Source organism: Phocoena phocoena, chromosome 21 (genome assembly GCF_963924675.1).
Source record: "Phocoena phocoena chromosome 21, mPhoPho1.1, whole genome shotgun sequence".
Classification (NCBI taxonomy): Eukaryota; Metazoa; Chordata; class Mammalia; order Artiodactyla; family Phocoenidae; genus Phocoena; species Phocoena phocoena.
The window spans coordinates 15,154,284-15,178,339 of record NC_089239.1 but is presented as its reverse complement, the minus strand read 5'-3'; the positions used below and the strand labels follow the sequence as shown (position 1 = coordinate 15,178,339).

General features: G+C 41.3%; 1 protein-coding gene across 2 annotated transcripts in view; it reads left to right on the top strand.

Annotated features, from left to right (window-relative positions):
- The first annotated feature begins 318 nt into the window (after positions 1-318).
- Positions 319-24,056, top strand: part of LONRF1 (LON peptidase N-terminal domain and ring finger 1) — a 44,105-nt gene continuing 20,367 nt past the window's right edge. Inside the window, exons 1-7 of one of the 2 annotated variants that reach the window (XM_065899946.1) lie at positions 319-1,030; positions 14,805-14,923; positions 15,945-16,067; positions 19,072-19,221; positions 19,690-19,930; positions 20,064-20,127; positions 21,393-21,507. In XM_065899946.1, the coding sequence (XP_065756018.1) occupies positions 319-1,030; positions 14,805-14,923; positions 15,945-16,067; positions 19,072-19,221; positions 19,690-19,930; positions 20,064-20,127; positions 21,393-21,507 (1,524 nt within the window). Of the gene's footprint in view, positions 1,031-14,804; positions 14,924-15,944; positions 16,068-19,071; positions 19,222-19,689; positions 19,931-20,030; positions 20,128-21,392; positions 21,508-24,056 lie in introns of both variants that reach the window. The other variant, XM_065899945.1, reaches the window with a different exon arrangement.

The following is a 24,056-nucleotide window of genomic DNA, read 5'->3' as shown; positions in this document are numbered from 1 at the left end:
CTGGGAGATCATCTGACCTCGCGTCTCCCGCCAGGAGGGGCTTCGGGAGGGGCTGGACAGGCGGTAGGCTCCTCGGGGACCCGGTCGCGGGGCGGGGGTTGGGGGGGGAGAGTGTGGGGGAGTCCCGGGCGCCTCCGCGCAGCCCGGTCCCGCCCCGCCCGCGCCCGCCAGGCCCCGCCCCCGGGGCTTCCCGGGCGCGCGCCGCCCCGCTGTGTCCGCGCGCCACGCCCCCCTGCTCGCGGGCCGCGTGCGGAGCCGCGCGCCCCGGAGGCTCCGGGACCGTGGCGGCGGCGGCGGAGGAGCAATCCTTTGCGGGCCATGTCTTCTCCGGTCGTAGCGAGGAGCTCCCAGGGAGAGAGCCAGGAGGCGGATCTCCGTCCGCGGAGCCGGGGCCGGTTCTGGGAAGTGGGCGGCGGCGGCGACCGGCTGGAGCGCGCGGCCGCGGAGTCGGAGCGCTGGGAGCTGCTGCTCCGCCGGGGCGAGCTGCTGGCGCTGGGCGGCCACCTGAAGGGAGCGCTGGAGGCGTACGCGGCGGCGCTGCGCCGCGGGGCCCCGGTCAGGCCCGAGTGCCTCGGTACCCTGGTGGACTGCCTGGTGTTCAACTACCGGCTCCGCCACGGGCTGGGCTGGAGCGCGACCCCGGCGGAGGGCGCCCACCCCGGCGCCGGCGGGCTGCTCAGCTGCCTGGGCTGCCGGGGCTTCCTGAGCGAGCCGGTGACCGTGGCCTGTGGCCACAGCTACTGCCGCCGCTGCCTGCGGAGAGAGCTCCGCGCCCGCTGCCGCCTCTGCCGGGACCGGCTGCCGCCCGCCGCGGCCGCTGATGCTGAGGGGACCTCCCCGCGGCCGCCGCCTCTGGCCGCCGCCATCGCTGCCTCGGGCTTCAGGACCAGCGTCGTTCTCAACCACCTGGCCGAAAAGTGGTTCCCGGGCGAGCGGGAGAGAGCCCGGGCGGCCGGGCGTCTCGGGGAGCTGCTGCACCAGGGGCGCTACCGGGAGGCCCTGGCCGCCGCCTGCGAGGAGCTGCGAACAGGTGACCGCGCGGGCCCCGCGACCCCACCCTCCTTTCCCCGACGGGCGGGCGGCCACGAACTCGTCTACGCCCCCGGGAGGCTTCCCGAGGCCGGCTGCCGCTCGCGGGTCGGGTCTGGGGTCCTGGAGGGTGTGGGAGGGGGCGGCGCCCCAGGGTGCTTCGGTCACAGTGGGGATCGCCCTCGAGCCGACTGTGACGCGGCGCGGGGTTCCCTCCGCTGCGGCCTGGCGCTGTGGCGGGCGCGCCCGGAGCGGAGCGGCGCGGCGCGGCGCGGGTGGCCGGGCGAGGCCGCCCGAGCGCGGGATGGGGAGGGAGTTGGGCGAGCCTGAGCGGCTGTTCTCTTCCTGCCGCGCTCTTTCCGGTAATTGGCCGCTCGGGCCGGGCCGGGTCCGCCACGGGGAGACGCCAGCCGGGGCGGGGAGAGGATCCCCAGACGAGGCTGGGTGTGCAACGTATACCTTGGTCTCCCACAAAAGTCACCGGGGCAATTGGAAACCGCTGGAGGCAGAATTGCATAAGCGGGGGGCGGGGGGCGTTGTGTAACGTGTGACGTCCGGTGGGCGTGGCAGGAGCTCGGCGCCCGCACCCCGCACCCGGAGGCCCCGTGGGCCGCCGGGCTGCGGAGGTGCTCCGGGTTGTTCCAGTCTTAGCTGAAAATGCCTGCCGCCCTGCTTCCTCTTGATGATTTCCCCGTGTGTGTCAGGGCGTGCTTATTTCAGAAGCACACGTGTGCTTACTTTCGAAAACACCTAGTTCACGGTAAAGATAAAGAGTCAGCCTCTGATCGAGTTCGTTGCCACGCTTGTTTCCCTTTCCACTCTTGATCAAGCTGTGGGGAAAAGGCCTTGAAGATCTTTTGTCTGTTTCTTCGCCTCCAAGAAGCAGTTTCGGCCTCCTAACTTAGGCTAGCACTTTTCTTTTTGGGCTGTGGAAAGGGACATTGCCGGAGTTAGTTCGCTGTGTAAAATTAAGAGTTGTTCTTTAATTCGGTGGTTTTCTACCAGGGGGATTTTACTGCCCGCCCCCCAGCCCCAGGGGACATTATCTGGGACAGTATCTAGGGAGATTTTTGGTTGCCACCCCATGTGGGAGTGGTGCTGGTACATCTAGTGGGTAGAGGCCGGGGATGCTGCTCAACATCCGGCGATGCACGGGACAATCTCCCACACAAAGATCAGGCCCCAAATGTCAATTTTGTCACTGTTAAGCCTTGTGTTAAGTAAGCATATTTCAAGACTAAGGTCTATACAGGCATGGAATAACACTTGGGGAAATAATCCCCAAGAAAATAGACTTCCAGAATATAAACTGATGCTAAGTATGAGGTGCATTTATAAACTGTAACTGAAAGTATCTTGTTGTAGGTCTTTTACACTAAGTGCCCAGTCACTTTGAGCTAGTTAACTGTGTTGAGCTGTTTAATACCTTTAGAGTTCAAAGCACAAACTTGGCATATTTTCAGTATCTTTATGGGGAGTAGCAGTTATAAAATAGAATGATAGATCCAAAACAAAAGAGAACTATTTGGAATGCAAAATTCCAATACAACTCAGCCTCTCTGGGTGAAGAGAGTATGAATGGTGAAGTACAGACCATCCAGGACATGGTCCTCCTTTTTTTTTTTTTTTTTTTAATTAATTTATTTATTTTTGGCTGCACTGGGTCTTTGTTGCTGCGCGCGGGCTTTCTCTAGTTGCGGCGAGCGGGGGCCACTCCTCGCTGCGGTGCGCGGGCTTCTCACTGCGGTGGCTTCTCGTTGTGGAGCACCAGCTCTAGGCGCGCGGGCTTCAGTAGTTGTGGCACGTGGGCTCAGTAGTTGTGGCTCGCGGGCTCTAGAGCTCAGGCTCAGTAGTTGTGGTACACGGGTTTGGTTGCTCCGCGGCATGTGGGATCTTCCCGGACCAGGGCTCGAACCCGTGTCCCCTGCATTGGTAGGTGGATTCTTAACCACTGTGCCACCAAGGAAGCCTGGTCCTCATTTTTTAAATGAAGCAGAAGCTGCAGCAGTGAAATGACTTGTCCACAGTCACACACAGCCAGCTCATTGTGGAGGCAACACCATGTCCTCCATTCCTCCTAAATGTTGGACCAGGGTTCATCCTACCGGTATAACTCATCCAATGAAAATGTTTAACATAAATTTCCAAGGAATTTTTTTGTCACTAGTGTAAAATAAAGGATGAAACTTACTGACAGCCCTGTTCAGTATTAACTCCCACTGATTTAGTGGTTTGACCTCTTAAATTAGGCATTTCGTAAGAACTCAGGTCCTAATCCATGGAAGAACATGGAGTACATTTACTAATTAAGATTTAGCTTAATGTTCTATGACCAATAATCTTTTAATTAAAGAAGATTTGGGGCCTGGGGTTGAGGATATTATTTTTAACAGAAAAAGACTGAAAGATCTATTCTTTCTCCTTTTTTCAGTTTGCATAGCCTGCATGTGGGAATTCTGTCCACTCAGCTGCTTAATTCTACTTTTGCAGGACTAGAACCCAAGTCTCCTGACTTTCACCTCATCAGTCTGTTTTCCCCTCATTTTTAGGTCTTTCAGAAATCATTAATTCCATAATCAAAAATGTGTCTGAATGGTACTAATGAGGATAACTTTTTTCATCCTTTGAATTTTTAGTGCAAAATAGGAGGGAAAAAATCTTAGAGCTAACAAATTATAGTTGGTAAAGTACAGATATTATGTGTTTAACAGTTTATGGGCATAAATAAAAAAGGTTTAGTAGAGTTATAAATGTATTTGTAGAGTTAAGCTTTAAATTTTTGAGAGCCAGGCATTTGAAATGTATTTATATAATTATACAGCTGTAGTTACTTAAGATACTTTCATTATTGTTAACAATGGAAAAAGACCTTCACTATAATTTCTTCGTATAATTGTTACAATGAAACAAATACTATTAACTAGAAAAAATAATCTAGTCTACAGTTAGCCCACACACATCCAAATTTAATCCCTGTCAACAAGAAAGGAAAGTTAGAAAACCTTTGCCAAAATCAGAACGTTCCCATTGAGATTACATAAGTTTCTGTTGAACTGAAATATATTTAGATAACATTTAATCCATTGATCTTTTGGTATTAACTCTCAGATGTTTCATAACTTTGTCTTTTTAGTATTCAAGGAGATTATGTAAGTCTTTTCTGCATTGAACCTTTATACTTAAGAGTCTTTTGAAATAATGCAACTTTGCTGTGCTCTCTTTTATTTTTTTTCAATAAAGATTTTTTCCCTTTTTGTTTTTATTATTTTTGGCTGTGTTGGGTCTTCGTTGCTGCACGCAGGCTTTCTCTAGTTGCGGCAAACAGAGGCTAACTCTTCACTGTGGTGCGCCGGCTTCTCATTGCAGTGGCTTCTCTTGCGAAGCATTGGCTCTAGGCGTGCGGGCTTCAGTAGTTGTGGGCTTCAGTGGTTGTGGCACACGGGCTTAGTTGCTCCACGGCATGTGGGATCTTCCCGGACCAGGGATCAAACCCGTGTCCCCTGCATTGGCAGGTGGATTCTTAACCACTGTGCCACCAGGGAAGTCCCTCTTCCTTTTATTTTTAATGAATTTTTACACTGACGTGCCATTCTCCCCCGCAAAAGAACACCAACAGAACAGTATAATTTACAGTTTGAACTGGTTAAAAAAAAATAAAAGTCGTAAGGAGGAGAATATTTTATTTGAAATACTTGGAGAAGGAAAGTTTTGTTTTGAATATTAATTATGTGGTCCTTGACTATTACCAAGTATTTTTAAATTCTTTGTCATTTCATTGTCATAAAGAATGCTGTGGAGTACCATTATCCTCAGAGGGAAATTGAGACACATAGGGTTAGAGAATGCAGTACAGCCTAGTAGTTAAGAGCTGTGCATGCTGGTGTCTGATGACCTGGGTTTGAATCACAGCTCGGCATCCACCTGCTCTCTGGCCTTGGGCCTGTGTCTGACCTCCCTGTTTTGCTTTCCTTATCTGAAAAGTGAAAATAGTGTCTACCTCATAGAAAGATAGCAACCATAACAACAGCCTAGGGCTGTTGTGAGAATTAAGAGTCAAAACAGGTGAAGTGCTTTGAATGGTGCCTGATGGATAAATACTCAGTAAAAATTAAAATATTTTTAAAATGTAAAATTTGTGCTCCAGCAAGAAGGTGATTTAGCTAAAATTGAAATCTAAATCTTATAATGTCAAGTCCTGCTCTTTTCTCTCTACCACATTAATATTACCAGAGTGAGGGTTAAATCCTGATTCTCGCCTGCATATGTTAATTAGTAGTAACATTTTAGCATACATCAATAAAATATAGACATTGCAGGGCTTTCGTTATAAAAAGGTAAGTCAAATTATAGGTAGATACTGAATACATTTAAAGAAAATGTAAAGGGTTTTTAATATCTTAGTCAACTAGGTTAACATGAAGAGATTTGAATTTAATTCATCAGTAAACTTATATATGCCCTAACTTATTCTGCAAAGTACCTGAAACAGTAAACATTGACATTTATATGGTGCTTTATACTTCACTGAGTATTTTCACTTCCATTATCTTAACTGATTCTTACAAAAGATCATGTGAGATAGGAGAGCATGTATTAGTACTCCTAATTCACAGATTAAAGAGCTCCAAGAATTTTAAGTGACTTTTTTTAAGGCAAATAAGTAACCAAATTAGAACTGAAGAAAAGAGCTCCAAGAATTTTAAGTGACTTTTTAAAGGCAAGCAAGCAACTGAGTTGCAACTGAAAGCAGAAATTGGGCATGTGAATATTGCTTCTAAGACTGAAGTTGATTTTAAAAATTAGCATATAAAACATAAATCTTAGGTGTTCTTGCTATTAATTTAACGAGTATTTATTCAGTGCTTACTGCATACTAGGCATTGTTTTAGATGCTGGAAATACAGAGGTGAGCAAAATCAAGTCCCTGTCCTTATAAAGTTTGTATTTCTTGTTTCTTTTAAAATTGCAGCAAATTGGTATTTACAGTATTGAAAATCACCAGGAAAGGGGCTTATTGCTTAACTGATTTCTAACAAACTGAGCCTATATCCAGTATATCTGTGATTCATCTTTCCTTTAATTCAGAAGTCACTTGAAGGATTTTTGCAGTGCCTCAGGGTTACTATAAAGATCAGTTATAACAGCTTATTCTTATTGTTACAGTTGAAAAGGGGGTATATAAATAACTCTTAAGTGCTGTGTTTTAAATAATTTCCATGTTTTTACTTTTTTTAATTCATCAAATGATGAAAGATTTATCAAAACTCAGTTATTATACATTTCTCATTATTTTTATATTAACCTTTGGTTTATTCAGAATTGTTTTTCTATTTAGTGGAATATTTCTAAGAGGTTTAGATATATTCAAGTGTAATTTTTAACAAATTTGTATAGTATTCTGCCTCTTACATTGTAAAGATACTTTTCAAAATTGTTAGGTTTAACTGTAGAAGGTGAATGACTTAAGAGAACTCTAAAATGTAAGGCAGAAGTTTCTGTTCAGTTTTTTTCTCTTTCTTTGGTAGGATAAGATCATCATTTTCTTTTTTCTTTTTTGATTCCCCTCCTTTTGTCCAACCTGCGTTACTGATCCCTAAAGATATTTCTCATCCAGCTAAGGTTTATTTGGGTAAAAGAGATAGAAAATACTTTTCTAATACCTTGTATCAAGAGCTAATCTCATTTCTTTATCAATTGACTTGTTTTGAAATATTTTGTAATATTGACAGTAACTTATTTATTGAACACTCTTGTGCCAGGCACTATGTTAGCCGTTAACATGCACTATCTTATTTCGTCCACAAAACAGTCAAGATGTAGGTATTGCCAGCATTTTATAGGTGAGGAGACTGAGGTTCAGAGAGTTAGGTAAACTGTCCAAAGTGGATCTGGAGCCAGATCTTCTGAATCCAATGGTTATGATTTTAATTAGTATGCCAGACTACTATTCCTGGACTTTATTAATCAATCACTAACAACTTGTCAATTGGCAGCTCTTAGTTTAACTGTGATAACCAAGTTCTACCTTACTGAACGTGACAAAGAAATAGAAGCAAAGAAATTTGGTATTTCAGTTAGCCATTGGAATTCCTGAAACAGCTCAACATATAAATATCTAAGAAAAAAGACACTCGAGAGGAATACTTACACATGAACAATCCAAATAGCCAATAAATAGTTTTAAAGGTCAAACTCACTGAAAAAATGCACATAAAAATAATGATGCTGGGTGGCATGGACATATATACACTACCAAACGTAAAATAGATAGCTAGTGGGAAGCAGCCCCATAGCACAGGGAGATCAGCTCGGTGCTTTGTGACCACCTAGAGGGGTGGGATAGGGAGGGTGGGAGGGAGACGCAAGAGGGAAGAGATATGGGAACATATGTATATGTATAACTGATTCACTTTGTTATAAAGCAGAAACTAACACACCATTGTAAAGCAATTATACTCCAAATAAAGATGCTTAAAAAAAAAAATGCTATTTTCATTTGTGTTTTCCTAGGAAACAAATACACAGCTTCTGGGCGTGTAAAATAAAGTTTTATAAAAGAAGGGTGAGCAGAATGTATTGAGGACTGTATATCTATATAACTTTCTACACAGTCACTCAACTTTATAGAAAATAAGGAAATAAACTGATATGTAAAAGCTTACAGATATATGTTCATTGCAGTATAGCAAAGAACTATATAGTAATGAATTTTTATATTAGCAAAAATTAGAAGTAATAGGGAATTTTCAAATAGATGGTATACATAGTGGAATAGTTTGCAACCATTAAAAATCTTGTGGATATAATTACATTGACAGAAAAAGCAGATTATACACAGTATATATGGTATATTTTATAAAACTGTACATTAAAAATGTAATCTACACAAACATAAAAAGTACAGGTTATATGCCAATACTGGTTATTTCTCAATTCATGAGAGCAAGAATTGAGGAACTTTAGGGGACAGATTTTAATAAATTTCTTTGTGGTGGGAAAAGGATTTTTAATTCTTAATTTTCTGTATTTTTCAAAGTTTAAATATTTTATAACTTCTGTTATTCAAAACAAGTTTCTTGAAGATGAAATAAATGATGTGTACAGTCCTATTACTACCCATCACGTACTGGAAAACAGATGAAGAGTCAGCACTCTGGAGAACTCTCCCTCCACAGCCCATGTGGGACCTTGGTCAACTTAAAACTAGTTTCCTCATTGTAGCAGAATTTTATTTCAGTCTTTTTATTTGCCTAATGACTCACAATATTACTGGGTTGAAGAGAAGAGAAAATGAGGGCATGAATTGAGGAGCTCAAGGGGACAGATTTTAATGAATTTCCCCTGGTTCAGCAAACATTTATCAAAGGATACAGAGACAGTAAATAATGGAGGGAGCTCAAAAACAGATTTTTAAAATTAAATGAATGCTGCTCACAAACAGTAAAGGAACACAATCATAATAGCAAACACTTAAAATAGTGCTTAAAATATACCAAGCCCTGTTCTAAGTACTTTGCACACATTAACTCTCTCTCCCCCCTCCCCCTCTCTCCCTCCCTCCCTCTCTCCCCCTCTCCCTCCATCCCTCCTTCCCTCTCTCTCCCTCCCTACTTCCCTCCCTCTCCCTCTCCCTCTCCCTCTCCCTCTCTCCCCCCTCCCTCCATCCCTCCTTCCCTCTCCCTCCCTCCCTCTCCCCCTCTCTCTCCTCCCTCCCTCTCTCTCTCTCCCTCCCTCCCTCCCTCCCTCCCCCCCTCCCCTCTCTCCCTCTCTCCCCTGTTATTAGCATAGAACTCTGGAGCCAGGCAGCTTGGAGGTAGCATCTAGAATCCACCACTTACGAGCTGTTTGATCTTGGGGGCAAATTACTTAAACTCTCTGTACTGTTTCTTTATCTATAAAAATATGGACAATGTTATACCCACATAGGATTGTTCTGAAGGTTGTAAATTATTTAGAACAGTACATAGTTTGTTGTTGTTATCAAATAACTGTATTAGCTGAAAAAAAAATCATCTCACGTAACTTAAATTCTTGCCCTTGCTTCTTTGTGTATATTTTTGCCTTAAAGAAGTGTGCTTAGTGCATCGCACGGGGAGATCAGCTTGGCGCTTTGTGTCCACCTAGAGGGGTGGGATGGGGAGGGTGGGAGGGAGACGCGAGAGGGAGGGGATACGGGGATATACGTATATATACGTATAGCTGATTCACTTTGTTATACAGCAGAAACTAATACAACATTGTAAAGCAACTATACTCCAATAAAGATGTTTAAAAAAAAAAAGTCTGCCTAAAATTAGTTCAGTTCTTCCCTTTGGGGTAGATTATTATTTTTTTTTTGCGGTACGCGGGCCTCTCACTGTTGTGGCCTCTCCCATTGCGGAGCACAGGCTCCGGACGCGCAGGCTCAGCGGCCATGGCTCACGGGCCTAGCTGCTCCAAGGCATGTGGGATCTTCCCGGACCGGGTCATGAACCCGTGTCCCCTGCATCGGAAGGCGGACTCTCAAGCACTGCGCCACCAGGGAAGCCTTAAATTTTTTATTTTATATTGGAATACAGTTGATTAACAATGTGTTAGTTTCAGGTGTATAGCAAATTGATTCATTTATACATATATCTATGCTTTTTCACATTCTTTTCCCATTTAGGGTATTATAGAATATTGAGTAGAGTTCCCTTTGTTATACAGTAGGTCCTTGTTGGTTATCTATTTTAAATATAGTAGTGTGTATATGTCAATCCCAAACTCCCAATTTATCCCTCCCCCACCTTTCCCCTTTGGTAACCATAAGTTTGCTTTCTAAGTCTGATTTCTAAGTTTCTGTTTTGTAAATTAGTTCATTTGTATCATTTTTTTTAGATTCCACATATAAGTGATATCATATGGTATTTGTCTTTCTCTGACTTCCTTCACTTAGTATGATAATCTCTAGGTCAATCCATGTTGCTGCAAATGGCACTATTTCATTCTTTTTTATAGCTGAGTAGTATTCCATTGTATGTATGTACCACATCTTCTTTACTCATTCATCTGTCAGTGGACATTTAGGTTGCTTCCCTGTCCCGGCTGTTGTAAATAGTGCTGCAGTGAACATTGGAGTGTATGTATCGTTTTCTCTGAATATATGCCCAGGAGTGGGATTGCTGGATGGTATGGTAATTCTATTTTTAGTTTTCTGAGGAACGTCCATACTGTTCTCCATAATGGTTGTACCAATTTACATTCCCACCAACAGTGTAGGAGGGTTCCCTTTTCTCCACATCCTCTCCAGCATTTATTGTCTGTAGACTTTTTGATGATGGCCATTCTGACTGGTGTGAGGTGATATCTCATTGTAGTTTTCATCTGCATTTCTCTAATAATTAGCCTTTTCATGTGCCTCTGGGCACTTGTATGTCTTCTCTGGAGAACCATCTATTGAGATCTTCTGCCCATTTTTTGATAGAGTTGCTTGTTTTTTTGATATTGAGCTGTATGAGCTGTTCCTAGATTTTGGAGATTAATTCCTTGTCAGTTCATTTGCAAATATTTTCTTCCATTCTGTGGGTTGTCTTTTCATTTTGTTTATGGTTTCCTTTGCTGTGCAAAAGTTTATGAGTTTAATTAGGTCCCATTTGCTTATTTTTGTTTTTCCATTACTCTAGGAGGTGGATCTAAAAAGATACTGCTGCAATTTATGTCAGTGTTATGCCTGTGTTTTCTTCTAAGAGTTTTATAGTATCAGGTCTTACATTTAGGTCTTTCATCCATTTTGAGTTCATTTTTGTGTATGGTGTTAGAGAGTGTTCTAATTTCATTCTCTACATTTAGCTGTCCAGTTTTCCCAGCACCATTTATTGAAGAGACTGTCTTTTCTCCATTGTATAGTCTTGCCTCCTTTGTCGTAGATTAATTGACCATAGGTGGACAAAAACTCAGGTTTATAGCTGAGGAAACTGAGGTACAGAGGGGTTTGCCAATTTGCCCCAGTTCACAGCGAGTGAGTGGAGGAGCCAGAAGTTGAACCCAGGCAGTCTGGCTTCCAGGCTCATGCTCTGAATCCTTATGGGATGCTGAGTGGCACTAGACGCAAAGGAAAGCGTCTTGGAGAAGAGACTGGTGAGCCGAGTCTTACTGGATTAGAAAAAGTTATCCAGACTGAGGGGAGTTGGTTTGAGGTGGTCTCACAAAGAATGATGAGGAAGCTCTGTGAAGAAAGGAGGAGATGTGAGTAGAAAGGCATGCATGGGGCTGAGTGAGCAGCTAGGTCTTGTTGGAGTCAATTGGGAGGCTCATAATGATGGGAAATAAGGCTGGAGAGATGGGCAGGACCCAAGCAGGGAGAAACTGGGATGTTGTGCTAAATGCCTATTCATCTGTGGATGGTGGGGATATAGGTAAAACTGGAGGCAGGGGGTGCAGTGAGCAAGCTGCTACAATAGTCTTAATGATATTCTGGAAGCCAAAACTAAGGCAGTTAGCAGTAGGATTGGAAGAGACCAGGGATGGATTTGGGAAATATTAGAGGAAGTAAAATTGACCACGGTTAAGAGTTTGATTTGGGACGTCAGTGTTACAGAATATAGTGACCAGACACCTTGTTTGGGGGGTGGGGGGTGAGAAGTGTACTGAACTTGAGGAAAAACACAGCAGGCTGTTGGAAATTTGATGCACCTGGAGGTAGAATGAGAAAATTAGATGTGGGATTTAAATCATGCTCAGTACACTTAGCCCAAACCCCACCTTTATACTTCTTCATTTTTCCAACAAACTGAGTCTGTAATGTGCCAGGCACTGCATACCTGCAGCTGTGGACTGAGAGGCAGGCCCACCTGGTGGCCTGTGCAGTGAGGTGACTAGTTCATTCCAGCGTCGGCAGGGCCAGGTAGGAAGCAGACAGTAAATGTTTGTCGCCTGTTTCACACCTGAGTTAATCACACACATGCCAGGCTGATGGCGTTCTTTTTCAGTTGCCTTTTTCGCAAAAGTGGATACGGAGGGCAGACATTCTGTATCCTTAGCATATTCGAAGGGCCCCAATTAGTGCATTTGGCTCTTTTTTTGAATTAAGAAGGATCTGCAGGAAATAAGTGGGGTAGCCCTAATCTCTTTTAAAACATATTGGAGAGTGTGAACTCAATTGATGAGGTGGGGTTTTTCCCACCCAAACAGTCATTCAAATGTAGTCCATTGGGCTTCCCTGGTGGCGCGGTGGTTGAGAGTCCGCCTGCCAATGCAGGGGACACGGCTTCGTGCCCCGGTCCGGGAAGGTCCCGGAAGATCCCACATGCCGCGGAGCAGCTGGGCCCGTGAGCCATGGCCGCTGAGCCTGCGCCTCCAGAGCCTTGCTCTGCCACGGGAGAGGCCACAACAGTGAGAGGCCCGTGTACTGAAAAAAAAAAAAACAAAATGTCCATTGACATTTGAAGTTCTCAATAAAAACATGACCTATGAGGATTTGGGGAGCAGGAGTTTTAAAATATGATCCTCTTCTCGTCTCTTCATGGGGTCCACCTCTTTTCTAATCCCAGTAGACACTAGCTTTCCAGGGAGTCTGGATAGCCTGAGTGCTTCTGTGTTGAGATGAGAGGGGCACAGTCCTTTCTTGCTTCCCTCAGAGGGGAGAAGCGTTGTAGATTGACTGGGTGCTTTAAAGGCGGAGGTCTCCTCCTCCCCTTCCCTCAGTGCTGCCCTAGAGAAGCTGCGTAAAGGGCACCACTGAGCCGCGAGGCCTTGATCAGAGGGTGCGTTACGAGGTCCGAATGTGTACTGTGTCAAGTGTCATGCCGTGGGGACTTGCTGTAAAAAATATGTGAGAAGATAAAAAGCCCAGTGAGGGATCCGTGTGTGGAGTGGGCTGCTTGTTGTGACCGTGAACCCCCTGTCTCTGGAGGTGCTGGAGCACAGGCGGGGTCCCAAGAATGCTGTTGGAAGCACCCAGCCGTGCACGTCCTGGTCACCGTCCTCTCCAGCTCAAGGGTTTGGATGCTGCTGTAGTGACTGCTTACTCCTTGGACTGGTCTGGCACACACTGCTCTGTTTCCTGAACTCCAGTTGTGCTTGTGAAATCAGGATCACATGGTGCCATTTCACAAGAAAATAGAATTTTCTAATGAGACTGTAAGCTCCTCGAAGACATGGATAAAGTAAAATCTTTTAAACCCTCTCAGGGTCTAGCTTGGACTCTTCATTCTTGATTGAGTAATCACATGGAGCTTTCAGTTTCTATGCATTTTTGTTCAAAGATAATGATTTACAATTATATTGCTTTAAGAAACAAAACATGTAATATGCCAGATGTGTCTTTTTCTACTGAGGAAGTAAGAAATATTTTCATGAAATATTAATTTTATTCTTGAAAATTTTTCATTGGTATAAATCTGAGGGAACAATAAAATTCGGGTTCTCAAGTACCAGCAACTGAAAAAGGCCTAATTTAATTGTTTAATCTAGATTTATCTGTAGAAAAGCAATGATTTAAAAACTAGAGTAGGGACTTCCCTAGTGGTGCAGTGGTTAAGAATCTGCCTGCCAATGCAGGGGACACAGGTTCGAGCCCTGGTCCGGGAAGATCCCACATGCTGCAGAGCAACTAAGCCTGTGCGCCACAACTACTGAGCCTGCACTCTAGAGCCCGCAATCCACAGCTACTGAAGCCCGTGTGCCTAGAGCCCGTGCTCTGCAACAAGACAAGCCACCACAATGAGAAGCCCTCACATCGCAAGGAAGAGTAGCCCCCGCTCGCTGCATCTAGAGAAAGCCTACGTGCAGCGACAAAGACCCAGTGCCGCCAAAAATAAATAATTAAAAAAAAAAATCTAGAGTAAATCAGGGAGCTATTAATGAGTTTTATTTTATTATAGTTTTTGTTTTTTGAATGAGGCATTATGGGTCTTTACACCCTTCCCACAATGAATGCTTTGTTTTATAAGCATACAAAATTTTGGAAGCCTCCAAAGATGAATAGCTTTCAAAGAAGACTCAAGTTATGTCATCTGTAGATGTACTGAAAATTAGTTTCTGGCCTAGACTTCAGTTTTACAATCTATGTACCTGTAGTAATTGATTGTAGTATCATAAATGAACCAACTGTCTGAAATTTTGAGTGCAGTTGGATACTAGTTTAGTTTCTCAAGTAGTGATGGAGAACATAGTGAAATTATCAACACAGCTTTTTTCCCTGAAATATTTGAAATTAAATCTGTCTGGGGACTGTCCAATACTATTTTTGCTAATGGCAGGAATTAAAAATGTTTTTCCTCTTAAAAAAACTGAGTCTTATCAACCCATTTCCTCCAGAAGCAGGATCACTGTGTACTTTCCTAAGACCGTGCCTTGGTCAGTCTTTGTAACTATGGGATCCCATGTGCATTGATTACACATATGGTCATTTATAAATAGGATTTCAAAATTGGTATAAAAAAGTAAGATTTACCACAAAAAGGCAAATCTTCTAAACATCTAAGACATGAGTCTTTTAAATTTTAACAGAATGACCTATTTTAAGAAAACATTTTCTTAGGGATGATTATTCATATTATAAAAATATTTTCAGTTTTTTTAAAAAGCATAATTTCCTCCACTAAAATAATCTACTCATAAGGATTTGATATAAATTATAAATTGTAACATACTAGTGGGTTGCACCTGTACAGTGCTTGGTTCACTCACTGCCTTTGCTTTGGTGGTTACTGACTAGAATCACTGAGTCAGTTCGTAATCTAGTATGATGTATTTTGTGGGTCATACAATAATCTTTTAAAAATAATCAAACCTTCATAGTATATTTATTTCAGAGCCCAGCGACTTGACTCTGAAAATTTACAGAGCTGAATCATATGCTGGTCTGCGAGAGTTTAAAGCAGCCATAGAAGATTTAAATGCAGTTCTCTTTCAACTGCCAAATTGGCCTGAGGTAAAATTGCTGTCTTACATTTGCATACATTTACAAATTTCAACTGCAGGGAATATGCATTCAGTTATGGTTATAAGTTATAATGGAATGGATTGGGTGATTCTTTAAATATAGAGTTCTAGAAATCTAAGGTCAATATTTTGAGTGGATGAATATCATGACAGTTTTTTAAACTATAAGAAACCTTTGTCTCCTAACCAAAGAACAACCTGAATTCAAGGCACAGAAAAAAAACAGACTTTAATATACAGCATTTCCTCAAAGAGACACAACTGGCCCTATTGCAGAGCTGGATCCAAACTGGTTATCAATGGAGGAGGTTTTATCAAGGGAAAGAGAAGCGGTCCTTGTGGCTGAACAGTTGACTGAGGCATTGTGATGGGAACTGGATGATTAGGCTGTGGTTAACTGTGGTAGATGGGGTCAAAGGAGGTTGCCTTGCCCATGCTGTTTTAAAAAAGGACTTGTGGCATGTATATAATATATAATCAGTTTACTAATTCTCCTTTTTATCAAACTGCCAAGGCAAATTAGTCCATCTCCCATATATATTCTTTAAGCTAGAAGTCATTTTTTTATGTGACTTTTTCCTCCATTCAAAGCTGTGCCTTTGAGGACAGTATAGTAAGGATGCTCTGAAAGTTATAAATTAATAAGGAAAATGATTCAAAATTCCATGATGGCATGACTGGTTAGTACAAGTCCAATGAATGTTAAGAGGGAAAACGATTGTACGGACAGCTTTACAACTGTTAAAAAGAAAGAACCCTCTGGACTTATCACTGAAGGGATATAATGAGAAATGTGGTTTTGAAGTCACTTTCTGGGCCTCAGCTCCCCTGTAGGTGCCTCTCCAGGGCAGGGTGTAAATATGCCTTTAGAATGCTTGGGCCTCCTCAGTCAGTCAGAGTTTCAAAATGAGTATTTCCAAGCAGACTTTCTTTTTGTTTTCCCCTTGATACTGATTCTTTTAAAAAACAATTCCATCCATAAAAGTCATGTATATGTGCTTTTATCGAAGGTCTACTTCAGGAAAGGAAAAGTCCTGCATGATGCTGGTTTTTTAGGTGATGCCTTACAACTGTTTCTTCAGTGCTTAGCGCTTGATGAAGATTTCGCACCTGCAAAGCTAGAAGTAGAAAAGGTAATCAGTTTACCAACTATAATACTTCAAGGTAGGGCTACGACACAGGTCTTTTTACAAATGCCAGTTAGAATCTTGGGTAAGAACATAAGGAGTGTCCATAAGTCAAATTCAGTAGCAATTTGACAAGTAGTTTTCAGGCTTATATACTTATTAGCATACTGAATTCTTACCGAAATCAAAACATTTCATTCAGAGATAGTTAAATGCATTATTTTTGCCTAGTTAAATTTAGATGTTCTCTAATAGTTTGTTCCATGGGAGCCAGACTAATCATCCTTAATTAAACACTGTTGTCGTGATGTTCCTGCCCAGGAATTTTTATTGGCTTCCTTTGCCTTTCATTTCAGGTCTCAACTTTGCTTGCTTTCCATGGTTGCCAGTGGTATTGCCCCACTCAATTTGTTTTGCCTTAATATTCTCAGTACTGCATACATCCCTTTCCAAAGTTTGTTCAGCGATGTGTCAGTAGGTGTTAATTAAAAGGAAAAAGGGAAGGGGGTTCTCCGATCAAATGACTTTGGAAAACACTGGGTGGAACCAAACAGATTTCTTCGGATTTTGTCAAGAGTTTTTGCTTTGCTAGCATGACAACAGCATTCAGCTTTTGCCAGATTTACCCACAGAGCATCTGGGATGACTAGAGTCTTTGAAAAATGTTTTGGGGAAATCTACCCTAATATAATTTCAGTGCCCTGTCATGAGATGCTCCCCTCGATGTCCCCCAAAGATGCCACATTATTTATTACCTTCATAGTGTTTCTCAGAGTGTGGCTTTTTTTCAGAATCATCTCAGGTGCCTGGTAAACACAGAGATTCCTGGGCCCTACCACAGACCTTTGGAATTAGAATCTCCGGAATTGGGGCATAGTTTAACAAGCACCTTGGGAGATTCTTATGTACCCTGAAGTATGAGAATTTTGAAATTTTTCTCAGATTCCAAGTGCCTTACGAATACAGCTAACATTGCTATATCCTCTATAAGGTTTGTTTGCATGCATGTTCTAGCCCACTGATTTAACAAAAAATGGTTTACTGTTGTGTGTTTTCTGACTGTTCTCTTTGCTAGGGTGATTGCCCTGGTGAGATTGCAGACTTTTTAAGGGTTTATGATTTTGCATTTTCCATGCTGCTGGATATCCTTATACTTCTGTAAATATTTGTTTGTTCGTTGATAAGGTCAGGTGAATGCAAAATACCTACTGCCTTGAAATATGTATTTTTCCTCAGTACTTTTTTTGGTAAATTGTGGTATAATTTACATACAATAAAATGCATGGATTTTACAGTTCAGTGAGTTTTGAGAAATTATACAGTCATGTAACAGCACCCCAATCAAGATATAGAATATTTCCATCATCCTAGGAAGTTCCCTCATCTCCTTTCCAGCAAATCCCCGATCTCCCTGCTTCCAGAGGCAACTACCGTTCAGATTTCTATCACCATACAGTCGTTTTGCTGTTCTAGAGCTTCGTATACGTGGAATCATACAGCACATACTCTTCTGTGTCTGGCTTTTCTTGCTCAGCATAATGTTTCTGAGATACATCCAGTAATTTTTTTCTTTTTGATTGTTTACCAAGTATCCCATTGTATGAACACACCACAGTTTGTGATAGTCACAGTTAGTGGCAATTTTCATTTGGATTGTTTCCAGTTGATGCTATGGACATTCTTATACAAGTCATTTTGTGTGGACATATGTTTTTATATCTCTTCAGTAGATACCTAGGAGTGGAGTTGCTGTGTTCTAGGGTGGGTGTGTGTTTAATACCTTTTTTTAAAATCAGGAAATGTAAAACCATACCCAAATTTTAAAATGTTTGTTCATTAGATGGGGTATTGCTTGAGCACCTACAGATACACACACTTTTGTTTACATTGTATATATTTCCTTTTTAATTACATTGTAAAGACTCATGAAAAACTCTGAGTTTTGTGTATTGAGAGACAGTACAGCTGAAAAGCCAAACCTCCAAATTGAAGCTTTAAGAAATCGTCTGCTGTACATATACACACAGCTTATGCGAGAAGCAAACAAATTTGAATCCCTCTCATTTCCTTGTAGCCAGGTTCTTCCTCCGTCTTAACCACCCCCGTTTCTTTGAGAGTTGTAGACATACTCCTGGGAGAAGCACCCAAGATTTTGATACTGCAGCTGCCTCTCATATCGGACAGCTGCCATTTGGTGCCACAAATAATGCTGGGCAGTGGTGACTGACTGTGCAGGTCACTTGTTCAGGGAGAAACTAAATTCAGCGTAAACACATGGAATTTTAGAGTTTAGTAGTTAAAGGTCCAAGTTCACATAAACACTCTTAAGTCCACCTTAAAATATACATTGGGATGAACCATGAACTATTTTGACAGGATAGGACTCACTGATGTTCAAAGGTAATATTTTCCACTTCTCTTAAGATCTCTTCTTTCTACAAACCTCATATTAAAACGTCAACCTTGGACTTCCCTGCCGGTCCAGTGGTTAAGACTCCGTGCTTCCAACGCAGGGGGCATGGGTTGATCCCTGGTCGGGGAACTAATAAGATCCCACATGCCTCGGGGTGCGGCTAAAGTAAATAAATAAATAAAACGTCAGCCTTTACCTTGGGTACCTTCTCAGGCTACCAAACTCACCACCCCGTGCCTTCCTTTTGAATCATTTACTTGAGGTGATTTGACCCCACTGAGGCACACCTTGGTTTTGCAAGACTTTTTAATCAATATGGAAGTTCTGCTTTTTACTTAACCTGTTCCTTCCCTGCTCATTAAAAATAAAGTTGGCTACAAGTTTTCTTTCTTTTAAACTGATGGATAGCTGACTCAGAATATTATTAGTTCTAGGTGTATGATATAGTAATTTGATATTTTTGTAGATTATACTCCATATGAAGTTATTTGCTACAAATTTCCCCCAAATTCTTAAATATTAGGTAACTTTATATTAAATTATCCTCAACCGAATATTTTATAGTTTTCATTACTCTTTATAATATTTCTCTTACAGATTTTATGTGATTTATTGTCACCTGAAAACTTAAAAGAAGGCCTGAAGGACTCTTCCTGGAGTTCATTACCATGTATTAAAAACAAACCTTTTGGTTTTGCTTCAGTAATAGAAGAGTCTCATTGTGCCAGTGAACTTAGCCCAGAGCAGGTAAGGGGGTGAGTAAAGATAATCATGGGCAATCTGTTTAGGTACTTTAAACCTAGTAGGTGTTGTCCTATTAAAGGATTTCATCTGTGGCCTTTTATTTTATACTGAAAACTTTTATGTAAAGTATATGCTCATTAATCACAAATTTAGGTCATTCAATGTCAGAAAACTTTCAGTCTCTTGGAAAATATAGAACATTGTATTTATTTCAGTTTCCTTGGAGTAGGAATGATATTAGCATAACTGCTTTAACCTTATTATGATGTAAGCCAGCTTGATGTCCAGGGCTATCTAAGTACTGGTAAAAATCACTTACTTGCCAGGGTTTTAGAATTAAAAGTTGGTGCTGTTTAAATGAACAATAAAATGAACATTTTAAGACATCAGAATTTCAGTTTGGTTCTGGCGAGAATAAGGATAGTAAAGAAATACAGTTAGTTACCCTTATTTGTTGTATTTTTTTTGTAGAATGAAGAAATAGCAGAGGTCACTTCAGAGCCTGTCAAAGGAAGCCTAAACCATGCTCGGTCAGCACAGGCTGTAAATTCGACAGACATGCCTGCCAGAGAGGATTGTTTAAAAAGAGTGTCCTCAGAACTTTCACTCTCTGTTCAAGAGCAAGGTGTTCTGCTGAAAAGAAAGCTGTCTCTCTTAGACCAGGATGTGATTGTAAATGAAGATGGAAGAAATAAGCTGAAAAGACAGGGAGGTAAAAATTTCACTGCACTCATATAAAACACATTGATTTATTTAGCATGGCCTTCAAACTTCTTCCTAAAGAAGATAACCCCATCTCTTTGTTTTAATAGAAACTCCCAATGAAGTCTGTACGTTTTCATTAACTTACGGTGACATCCCAGAAGAATTAATAGATGTCTCAGATTTTGAGTGTTCTCTCTGCATGAGGTAAGTATGTACAATTTTATAAAAGATGAATATTTTATATTAATGTAAATAAAGTACAGAGTAAAGGTAATCTACTCTGTAATAATAGGCAATGTGAAGTAACAGAACAGTGGATTAAAAATCAAAAGATACGAATTTTAGTCCCAGGTTTCCCTTTCACATCTTAGGCAAATAATGTAATCTCTGAACCTTATTTAGCTTTTCCTTACTTAGAAAGTGGGGTCAGGGTTTGCATAGCCTAAACTGCAGTCTTGTAAGAATCAGATGACTAAAATATAAGAAGTATCTGGGGAATTGTAAAGTACTATAAAAGCTCTACATGTTATTATTGAGACTCCATGGTTTTAGATTTGGGTAAGAATACAATGGTGTATTGTGTGTATGTGATTCTATCTTGTTTATATATCTTAACATTGGATAAGGATTTCCATTATGTAGAATGCTTGTAATTCTAAGACTGATAGTTTAAAAAGAACATTTTCCAGGTACATAAACTGTGCTGGAGGCAAGGGAATGGTGTAAAGCACCCGGCACTGTCCACACCAGGCCAGGGGTGATGAGAGGTATTTCTGAGGAAGTCCCTTAATTCTGAGTCTTGGCTTCTTCATCTGTGAGGCGAGGGGATTAGACCCAGATGATTTCTGAAGTACCTATACATCTAACAGTACTTCCAGGAACTTCCAAAGTATCATGTTTCAGGAAATAATTATAATGTAAGAAAAATTAGTTTTTCCATATTGTTTGAATATTCAGCCTCCTATTTCTTTAGGATTCAATGGTGGTAATTTAGTGGATTATTTTTGTAAGGCTTTTATAAGCTTGTTAAGATTTTAAAGTGATGATAAAATAAGAATCTGTACAAAAACGAATGAGTAATTATTAATGATATAGTTTACATCATTAATTTTGCACTAAGTCTTTGAAATCTGGTGTGTATTTTAGATGCACTGCACATCTCAGTTTGGACCAGCCCCATTTCAAGGGCGCCATAGCCACATGTGAGTGGCAGTTATGTTAGTACAGCTCCAGGCCCCCAGCGCAGGGTACCTCTGTGGATGGTGAGCTTTATACGCTTCAGGAGGATATACTCATATTTACCACTGCCCCTTCTCTCCCCTCCTGCCCACCAGACCCTCCTCCACCAGACCCTCCTTCTTCCTCCTCTACTGTAAAGAGAGATTAGTGTTATGGTTCCATTATTAGTTTGTTCACTTTTTCCAATGGAGTTTATTGTGAAAACTAACATGTATTTTGGTTGATTTCAGGTTGTTTTTTGAGCCAGTAACAACCCCTTGTGGACATTCATTCTGTAAGAATTGTCTTGAGCGTTGTTTAGATCACACACCATACTGTCCCCTTTGTAAGGAAAGCTTAAAAGAGGTAAACATTTTTATGCTTCTCTGTTTATTGGTCTTAAGTGTAGCAACATGGTTTGATTTTATTCAGCCATAGCAAGGATTAATAGGTTCAGAATAAGTTACACTGTATATGCTGAGTGACCAAAAGGGATTCTGTTTTGTTACCCATACGCTAGTGTTAGAGAAAAGTGAGTTTGGAGAGGGGAGGAGAAAGCAGAGAGGGTCTGAAGGCCAAGACCCCTTACTTAATTTTTTAAACAAAGGAGGTGTGGTCAAGTACCTGGTCAGGAATCTACTGAATTTTAATGATGACAGTATTGGGGAAGCCCAACTGCCCTGCCTCCCACCACCATTTTTAGGCTAGATTTCAGGTCTAATCCAATCCCCTTAACATCTGGAGCAACTGTGTCCAGTAGAACTTTCTGCATTGATGGAAATGCTCTGTATCTGTGCTGTCCAACATGGTAGCTACCAGCCACATGTGTAGAAGGAATTGTATTTAAAATTTTGTTTAATCTTATAATTAATTTACATTTTAGTAGGCACATGTGAGTAGTGGCTACCGCATTGGACAGCACAGCTCTAGAAAGAGGTGGCCTGGCGAGGAGAGGGAGGCACAGCTTCCCACATCCCTCCTTGTCTAGGAAGTGAAAAGCACTATTCACCTGCATTAGGAAAATAGCTGCATCTCAGGTGGGTATCTTCCATAATCAGTGGGAGAGCAACACCCTCTCAGTCGTGCTTGAGTGACTTGAAGTCCCCAAAGGTGAGGCCAAAGCCTTCGAATTCTGAGTTCCAGTTGCAGTGGTAGCATTGATCAGGGAGAGTGATTCTGTCCCTGGATTGTTTGAAGAAAAGAAGTGTCTTCCAAATGTGAATTAAAAAATTGATAAAAAACATTTTGCTATTGAAAATACAGTTATTTCCTATACAGAAAACATAGCTCTGTACAGATATCATATGGCATGTATGTATTGTTATAGCATAGCAAGCCTATATGTAGTAAAACAGAAAACCACATAAACAATGTTCAAGTCAGGAAACATAAGATTAAAAAACTTCCTTCTTAAAGAGTTTGTTAGTTATTTCAACTAGTACACTCAATGTTTTCAGTTGAAGTACTCTAAACATGCTGTCTTTCCTGGTTTTCCAGAGTTTTTAGATACATTCATATATTTATTATGCTTTTTTTCAGATTAACATTTAGATACATTGCTTTAAATTTAGAGTTCTCTCAGTTTTAAGGAAAATAAAATAAGGATATTATTTAAAAACATAACATACTGTTTAAAACTAACTTCATCCTTTGTCCTGACCTGAACACACCCTGTATAATATAATTGGTAAAGTCTAAATATATATGTACAAGGATAAAATTGACTTGCTCTACAGTTTTCTACTTCTCCTACTTGTCATTTCATTTTGCTCATTTTTTCATTTGAATACATTTTAAAGACATGATTTTTGTAGCAGTATGCTAGTCCAGTGGTGTAACATTTTCCTGTTGTTGGGTATGTAAGTTTGGTTTTGTTTTAGCATACTGTGGTTTGTGTCTTTTGACACTGTGGTTTGTGTCTTTGACTCTTTCCTTAGGGTAAATTCTTGGGAGGAGAATTACTGGATCAAAGGCCATATATTTATAAGACTCTTATTAAAAGCAATTGCCAAATTGCCTAGGTCCCGAGTAATGTACAAAAATAGATTCTTACCAGTACTGTAAGAGAGGCTGTATTTTCCAAATTTAATACATGAGTCTTAAATTTTAAAACATCTTAATTTAATAGAAAATGGTAATGAAACTGCTTTTATAGTATCTGTCATTTGATTAATTTTATAATAAACTATCCCCTGGGAACTTGTTAGAAATACAGATTCTCAGACCCTACCCCAGAGCCACTAAATCAGAAACCCTGGGGTGGGGCTCAGCAATCTGCATTTTAACAAGCCCTGGTTCATGCTAAAGCTTAAAAACCACTACTATAACCCATTTCCCCACCATTCATATTTCCTACTCTGTACTTCATCAGATAATGACAAAACTTTTTGCTGGATCTACAGAGAAAAAGGTGCTGGCTTCTCTTTATCTTGTGATTGTCTCCCAAGAGTTTTTCCTCATTACTTTTATTAAATAAATTGGTATTGGGCTTTTCTTGTTTTTTTGGGTTTTTTTTGGTCCAAAATCCTGCACACACACTGACCTGGTCCCTGGCCCTATGCAGTTCTTAGTTTAGTTACAGAGATATAATGTATCCCTGTCCATGTAATATAGTGCAGGGTATGGTAACTGCCTTTTATATGGTAAAGGGTTAAGTAAGGGACTCTTGGGAGACAAAAAAATAACTAAGGAACACTTTATGCAAAAGGTAGAATTGGAGCCAGACCCTGAAGGATAGTCAGATGGCTTTTGGCAGTTGGAAGAGAGAATAACACAAAAATGCATGAGGGTGGCAGTGTTCAGAGTATTAAGGGAGTGACACAAATGGACCATTTTATACAGAGAGTGGCTCACGTAGAAAAAGCAGCCTCTTGATAAGGGGATCATTAGTCATAGTGGGATGACAATGGAAGGAA